An 8,362-nucleotide genomic window follows, 5' to 3' on the forward strand; every position below is an offset into this window, starting at 1 on the left:
GCAATATGCGGGCCTCTCACTGTTGTGGCCTCTCCCGTTGCGGAGCAACAGGCTCCGGACGCGCAGGCTCAGCGGCCATGGCTCATGGGCCCAGCCTCTCTGTGGCATGTGGGATCTTCCCGGACCGGGGCAGGAACCCATGTCCCCTGCATCAGCAGGCAGACTCTCAACCACTGCGCCACCAGGGAAGCCCCACACATATATTTTATATATAGATATATATGATTGTTTATTTTGTTTTTTATGAAATGCAACTTGTAGAAAATATGTAACTTTGAAGTTAAAAAAAAAAAAAGAGGAGCAGCCCATAAAGATGTGAGCTATACTTACTGCCCAGTTATTTTTCACTCAGCAGGTGGTCACTATGTGTTCTCCCCACCCCACCTGCCACTCACTTAATCTAGCACCTGCTGTGCATGGGAGTGGGGCCGAAAACTTTATTTCATTCAATTCAGTTCTCCAACAACCCAGGAGGCGCAGGTCCTGTTATTCCCATTTTACAGAGAAGGGAACAGGCTGTTGTGCCTTTGTTTTGGGGCTTCCTTCAGCATCACATTAATGGTGCTGAGACCCCACCAAGAGCTGTGTCAAGGGCGGTCTGCCAGTACCCCAGTCCTGATGTGCTCTGACAGCCCCCTTTCTCGTTCCAGGTGGCTCTGTGTACCCAAGTGGCCCTGGGAATGGAGCACCTGTCCAACAACCGCTTTGTGCACAAGGACCTGGCCGCTCGAAACTGCCTGGTCAGCGCTCAGAGACAGGTGAAGGTGTCGGCCCTGGGGCTCAGCAAGGACGTGTACAACAGGTAGGGGGCACAGGTGGGGTGGGCGAGGGCCAGAGGGCAGACACAGCTGGTGGGGGGGTGGGAAAGGGCTTAGTCCAAAGCTGGAGGCCCCGGGAGGGGCAGAACCTTCCCACCCTCTCCCAAGGGTGCAGTAGGCATCCCAGCCAGTGGACCACAGCTCCCTCATCTTGCACATTTTCTCTAGTGATAAAAAATTATAAACCTTTTTCAAAAGTAACTAGTCACACTTTATATAGTTTTATATAGAATTTAACTATTCATATGGTTCTCCCTGTAACTTCCTGAATTCAGTGGTTATTATTTTTAAGGCTAAGACTTAAAGCTCAGCACCCATAGCCAGAGATCGCGCTGGAATATACATTACCTAGTGCCTCCAGGAACTTCCCCTTGAGTCATCCCAGTTTTGACTCACCCTGACTGTTTTGTCTGACTGTTGCTTTAGTCATGATTGGGTTATCACTAGTAAAGCTCTTTAAGATTTCTTTCCATTTAACGTGTTCATTTTTCACACTTATAAACTAACACAGAAAGTATGTATGATTATTAGCTTTTAAATATTGACATTAGGCGAAGTCTGATTCTTAAGGGAATTTTTTAACCATCAGACCCCATGTGGATGCCTCCAAATTTCATCCAGTATACAACACCCCCACCTCACCCCTTGCTAAGCAAAAATGTTTCCAATTTCCCTGAATGCCTTGATACAGAAATTCTGGGCTGTAGCTTGGGTATGAGACCCAGACCTGGGATGAGGTTGGGATCCCAGGCTGTGCCCCTCACCCCCCCACCCCCATGCCTGTGTGTCCCCTTGTCCCGCAGTGAGTACTACCACTTCCGCCAGGCCTGGGTGCCGCTGCGCTGGATGTCCCCTGAGGCCATCCTGGAGGGCGACTTCTCCACCAAGTCTGATGTCTGGGCCTTCGGCGTGCTGATGTGGGAAGTGTTCACTCACGGGGAAATGCCCCACGGTGGGCAGGCAGACGATGAAGTGCTGGCAGGTAGGCAGCTCTGTTTCCAAGAGACAGTTCCAGATGTTCTCTAGGTGGAGAGCTTGCTCAGGGTCCCGGGGCCAGTTCAGCCGCCCCCCCGCCCCCCTCAGGGCTGGTATCAGCACGTACACGGATATGGCCACTCCACTTGTTAGATTACCGAAATACCTTCATACTGGTTGGTAAATAGCCCTTGTCCCCAGCATTCACTCCAGCTACTCTGGTGCCTGCCTATTGACCCCACTTCAGCCCCTGTGCATTGGCTGCTTCTTGTGCTGCTTGGACCCTGCCCCTGCCAGCCAGAGAGAGCTGGGACCAGGGGAGTTCTCCCCTTTGTTTGCAAGATGCTTTCTATAAACTCCTTGAATCCTTGCTCATCCACACTGGCCAGCGTCCCTCAGAGTCTCCCTCACGTGGCTGCCTGTGGGAACTGCAGGCTCCACAGAGTATTGGACAGGTGGTTAAATATTTTGACTAACCCTCTTCCCACCGTCTTTCTGCAGACTTGCAGGCTGGGAAGGCCAGACTCCCGCAGCCTGAGGGCTGCCCTTCCAAGCTCTACCGGCTGATGCAGCGCTGCTGGGCCCTCAGCCCCAAGGACCGGCCCTCCTTCAGCGAGATCGCCAACACCCTGGGAGACAGCCCCGCGGATAACAAGCCGTGAGGAGGGAGCCCAGGCAGGCTGTGCCTCAGGATGGCGTGGGCAGGGGAGGACCTCCTGAGGGGTGCCCACAGCATGATGGGCAAGATCCTGGTCCTCATGGGCCCTAGGGGCCCCGCCCGGGCACCACAGGCATTGCTGAGGTCAGGCAGGGCCTGGGCTTTCTTCCTCTTCCTCACCCTCAGCCCTTGGGGAGGCTGATTTGGACCCAGACTGGGTGGCTGGGGCTTTGGGCTGGGCAGCTTTCTCTACCACCCCTTCCCCCATCAGGGGCAGTGTGGGTGCCTCAGGTAAACCCAATTTCTGGCCTGGGTCTCCTCCCCTCCACCAGGTCCAGTTCTGCCACTCACCTGCCAGCTTCATCGGGGGAGGGCTAGGCTGGAGGTGAGCTGGCTTCAAGGGGAGTTCCTTAATATACTCAAGTCCTGGATTGTTCTGGCCTCTGGGGACCACTTTGGGGTCTTCACTAGGATCATGGAGGACCCAGCCAGTGAGTCCACCCCCACCCCCACCCCCGCCATGGACATGTGCACGCTGACCCAGACCTGCGCCTCCTACCCACCCTTCTCTCCTTTTCTCATCCTAAGTGCCTGGCAGATGAAGGAGTTTTCAGGAGCTTTTGACACTATATAACCCGCCCTTTTTGTATGCACCGTGGGCGGCTTTTGTATGTAATTGCAGCGTGGGGTGGGAGGGCATGGGACGCAGGGGTGGGTCCTGGAGGAGATGGGACAGTGGGCCACCCCTGCCTCACACCTTTATTGTTGTTGTTGTTGTTTGTTTGTTTGTTTTGTTTTTATTTTTTCACTCGCTGCTCTCAATAAAGAAGCCTTTTTTACAACCTGCTTCTGATGCTCATTCCCTACTTTTTGCCCATAAATGATGTGCCTTCTTCCCTCGCTTATCAGAAGGAGCCATGTGCCTTCCTGGAGTCTTGGGGGGTGCTTGGGCAGGGGTAACTGGCAGACACCGGACCTCCTCTCTGGTTTGTGGAGCAGTTGAATACTTTTGTTTTTTGGCCACACTGTGTGGCTTGCGGGGTCTTAGTTCCCCAACCAGGGATTGAATCTGGACCACAGCAGTGAAAACACGGAGTCCTAACCACTGGACTGCCAGGGAGTTTCCTCCTGGGGAAGTTGAGAATGTGGGCTCAGAGGAGGTGAGGCCACCTCTTGTTCATGTGACCCTGTGTTGCTCTTTGATGCCAACTAATTATTCTCTGCTGGCTGGCCTGGTACTCACACTCAGGTATTGAGCGTAGAAGTGTGAGGAGGGAACTAGTTAGAGTGGGATTGGAGAAGGAGTTAGTGACAGATTCAGGTCTCTGAATCCCTTTAAGACGCTAGGAAGGTGATGGAGGAGATAGGACTGAGCAGAGGTGCGCTTAATGCCTCACTGCTCCAGGGGTTTCAGCCCTCAGCTGGTTTGATTCCTGCCTCTTCATTACCTAGACCTTGTGTCATCAGTTACACTCTACCATATCGTAACTTCAGCATGGTTCCCCATCCTAAAGAGATAAGTCCTGACCTCCGGAATTGCTCTAGTTCCTTCTTTTCCTCATCAAATTTCTCAGTAATGAAAAGAACAGCTAATATTTATTAAATACTTGCTCTGTACCAGTCACTTTGCTAAGCACTTAGCATGCATTATCTTATTGAACTTCTGTGACCACTCTGTTAGCCAGATATTATTGTTCCCATTTCACAGAATAGGAAACCAAGGCTCAGGGAGGTCAGGTAGTTTCCCTAAGGTTGCACAAATGGTAAGTGAGCCACTGTTGTAGATATACAGTGTGGTACATCCCTCAGGTGTGTTGGAGTGTAAAAAAACAAAAACAAAAACAAGAAAAGCCCATAAGAACAATTTCTCTAGAGCAGTGCTTTTCAAATTGTGGGTTGTAACCATCATTTTAAAAATATGAAACAATAAAAAACTATCTGAGTACATTGTATACCTTATGGGTAAGTACTGTTTTACAAAATTTTGTTTATTATATTTGATATGTGTTTGGGTATGTTAGCTTATGTCAACTATGGGGGTGGTGCTGTGGCATAAAAACCCCAAATCTCACAACAACAATTTATTTTTCTCACAGATCTGCAAGTTGGTGAGGTTTGGCCGATCTTGGCTGGACTTAGCTGAGTTCAGGCGGGCTTGGCACCAGGTGGTAGGTCTGGTTTGGGTCTACTCTCCTGGCCCCCAGAGCATGCTCTCACGCAGTAGCAGGAGCACAAGAAGTCCCGCCAGATCATGCCAGCACATTTAAAAGCATCGGTCTATTAACATTTTATCAGCCAAAGCAAGTCATATGTCAAAACCCAACATCAGCACTAGTAGGATGTGACTGCAAAGGATGTGGATATCTTATTCCAACACAGGGTGTAAAAATGGGATACAATAATTGAATTCACTCGATGTTGTGATGTAAAAATTATTTCCTCCTGTGGGATGCACTCAGAAGTCCTGGGAAGGCAGTACTGTAGAAGGTCATTTATCACTAAGCCTCTTCTTAGAGGGATCAAGGAAGATGCCTGGTCTTCCTTGACCGCTCTGCAGTGGCTAACACTGCTGGCCACATCTGCCTTTTCAAATTCTCCTCTCTTGCCTTTGGTGATGGTACGCCGTATCCACCTTCTCTGACCAGGCCTTCTCCAGCCCTGGTTGTGGCTTCCGTCTTCTGCCTGCCCCAGAGATGGCTGTTCTCCTGGCTTCTGTCCTTGGCCTTCCTCTCTCGACATTCTCACCCTCAGGAATCTCATCTTACCTCATGTGACTTTAACTGGCCCTTCAGTGTGGATAGTTCCCAAAGCATTAGCTACAGTTCCAGCCTCTACCTCAAGCTTCAGACTCACACTCCCCTTTTTCTACAGGACATTTCTCCCTACCTGTTTCCCTGGGCCCAAACTGAACTTACCTCTCTCCCAAACCTGTTCTTTAAGCCAAGTTCCCTGTTCCCATTATTGGTGGAGAACAGTCACCCTTACTTAGAATCTCAACCCATCATGAGCCCTCTTCTCTGTGCACCCCCTTCCCATGCAGGCCATCACCAAGATCCATTTATTCTACCTCTGCCCTGTTTCTATCTTTGCTTATTTATTTATTTATTTATTTATTTATTTATTTTTGGCTGTGTTGGGTCTTCGTTTCTGTGCGAGGGCTTTCCCTAGTTGCAGCGAGCGGGGGCCACTCTTCATCGCGGTGCACGGGCCTCTCACTGTCGCTGCCTCTCTTGTTGCGGAGCACAAGCTCCAGATGCGCAGGCTCAGTAGTTGTGGCTCACGGGCCTAGTTGCTCCGCGGCATGTGGGATCCTCCCAGACCAGGGCCTGAACCCGTGTTCCCTGCATTGGCAGGCAGATTCTCAACCACTGCGCCACCAGGGAAGCCCTTTGCTTAATTTTAAGGGAAAAATTTTCGCATAGAAATAATACTGATCATGGAAGAAGTCAAGTGGTACAGACTTGCATAAAGCAAAAAATACATTCCTCTAGAAGGACACACCCAAGCTCATTCTACGAGACCACTATCACCCTGATACCAAAACCAGACAAAGATTTCACAAAAAAAGAAAATTACAGGCCAACATCACTGATGAACATAGACACAAAAATCCTCAACGAAATACTAGCAAACAGAATCCAGCAACACATTAAAAGGATCATATACCATGATCAAGTGGGATTTATCCAAGGGATGCAAGGATTCTTCAATATACGCAAATCAATCAATGTGATACACCATATTAACAAATTGAAGGATAAAAACCATGTGATCATCTCAATAGATGCAGAAAAAGCTTTTGACAAAATTTAACACCGTTTTATGATTAAAAACTCTCCAGATAGTGGACACAGAGTGAACCTACCTCAACATAATAAAGGCCATATACAACAAACCCACAGCAAACATCATTCTCAAAGGTGAAAAACTGAAAGCATTTCCTCTAAGATCAGGAACAAGACAAGAATGTCCACTCTCGCCACTACTATTCCACATAGTTCTGGAAGTCCTAGCCATGGCAATCAGAGAAGAAAAAGAAATAAAAGGAATCCAAAAAATAAACTTATTTGCAAAGCAGAAATAGAGACACAGATGTAGAGAACAAACTCATGGATAGTAAGGGTGGAAGAGGGGGGTGGGATGAATTTGGAGATTGGGATTGACATATATACACTACTATGTATAAAATAGATAACTAATGAGAACCTACTGTATAGCACAGGGATTCTACTCAATGCTCTCTGGTAACCTAAATGGGAAAGAACTCTTAAAAAAGAAGGGATAGGGCTTACCTGGTGGCGCAGTGGTTGAGGGTCTGCCTGCCGATGCAGGGGACGCGGGTTCGTGCCCCAGTCTGGGAAGATCCCACATGCCGCGGAGAGGCTGGCCCCGTGAGCCATGGCCGCTGAGCCTGCGCGTCCGGAGCCTGTGCTCCACAACGGGAAAGGCCACAGCAGTGAGAGGCCGGCGTACCGCAAAAAAAAAAAAAAAGAAGGGATATATTTTTACGTATAACTGATTCACATTACTGTACAGCAGAAATTAACACGACATCGTAAAGCAACTATACGCCAGTAAAAATTAAACACATTCCTCTTGTCTGATGGAAAGCACGATGAGTGTTTGCAGCGTGGCTTTTCCTGAAATTTCCTGGGCACACTGACTCATGACCTTTCCATTCCCCCTAATGCTGCCAATCACCATTGAGACCTCTTTTCTTCTATGTGAAGTTAAGAATCCCTGTGTAGAATTCTGCTCAATCTCATGTGGCAGCCTGGATGGGAGGGGAGTCTGGGGGAGAATGGATATGTGTATATGTATGGCTGAGTCGTTTTGCTGTGCACCTGAAACTATCACAACGTTGTTAATTGGTTATTTCCCAATGCAAACAGTTTTAGAGTGTTACAAATTTTTTTTTTTTTTTTGGTTATAGCAATTTTTTTAAAAGCAATCTTGGACTTCCTTGGTGTCGCAGTGGTTAAGAATCCACCTGCCAATGCAGGGGACACGGGTTCGAGCCCTGGTCCGGGAAGATCCCACATGCCGCGGAGCACCTAAGCCCGTGCACCACAGCTACTGAGTCTGCACTCTAGAGCCCGAGAGCCACAACTACTGAAGCCCATGTGCTACAACTACTGAAGCCCGCGGCCTAGAGCCCGTGCTCCACAACAAAAGAAGCCACCGCAATGAGAGGCCTGCGCACCGCAACGAAGATTAGCCCCTGCTCGCTGCAACTAGAGAAAGCCCGCATGCAGCCAACCACAAAGACCCAACACAGCCAAAAAATAAATTAATTTTTTAAAAAAGTAATAAATTTTTGTTCCGATTTTATTTGGGTGATAAAAATCAGGAGAAAGTTCAGGGTGGGAATGGTGTAGAGTGAGGGGATCTGGCTGAAATTCTGATGCCCTTCTGGAAGTCCTTCATGGTCTGGATGGACAGGGGGCTACTGCGATTGAGGCCTTATCGGAGAAGCACCAAACTCACATTCCAGGGAGGCCAGGCAGGGGACTTATCTGAGTTCAGTGGGCTGTGCATTGTCTATAGTGAACCTGGGAGCAGATGCCTCTTCTCTGGCCACCATTCAACTCTGCTCCATAATATTGGGCTCCTGCAGGCACGTAGGTAGGCCTGGGGTTGCTAACAATTCCAATTTTTTGTTTTTTTTTCATTTTAACATCTTTATTGGAGTATAATTGCTTTACAATGGTATGTTAGGTTTCAGCTTTACAACAAAATGAATCAGCTATATATATACATATGTTCCCATATCTCTTCCCGCTTGCGTCTCCCTCCCTCCCACCCTCCCTATCCCACCCCTCTAGGTGGTCACAAAGCACCAAGCTGATCTCCCTGTGCTATGCGGCTGCTTCCCACTAGCTATCTATTTTACATTTGGTAGTGTATATAT

The 8,362-nt window shown here is 48.7% G+C and overlaps 1 protein-coding gene across 4 annotated transcripts in view; it reads left to right on the forward strand.

Moving 5' to 3' along the window:
• Nucleotides 1-3,292, forward strand: part of PTK7 (protein tyrosine kinase 7 (inactive)) — a 62,870-nt gene extending 59,578 nt beyond the window's left edge. For 3 of the 4 annotated variants that reach the window (XM_007458252.1, XM_007458251.1, XM_007458253.1), the window contains 3 exons: nt 651-802; nt 1,622-1,800; nt 2,295-3,290. In XM_007458252.1, the coding sequence (XP_007458314.1) occupies nt 651-802; nt 1,622-1,800; nt 2,295-2,455 (492 nt within the window). In that variant the 3' untranslated portion in view covers nt 2,456-3,290. Of the gene's footprint in view, nt 1-650; nt 803-1,621; nt 1,801-2,294 lie in introns of all 4 variants that reach the window. The other variant, XM_007458250.1, reaches the window with a different exon arrangement.
• Nucleotides 3,293-8,362: the final 5,070 nt, after the last annotated feature.

This window comes from Lipotes vexillifer, unplaced genomic scaffold, assembly GCF_000442215.2.
Source record: "Lipotes vexillifer unplaced genomic scaffold, Lipotes_vexillifer_v1.1 scaffold4, whole genome shotgun sequence".
In the NCBI taxonomy this organism is placed as follows: Eukaryota; Metazoa; Chordata; class Mammalia; order Artiodactyla; family Lipotidae; genus Lipotes; species Lipotes vexillifer.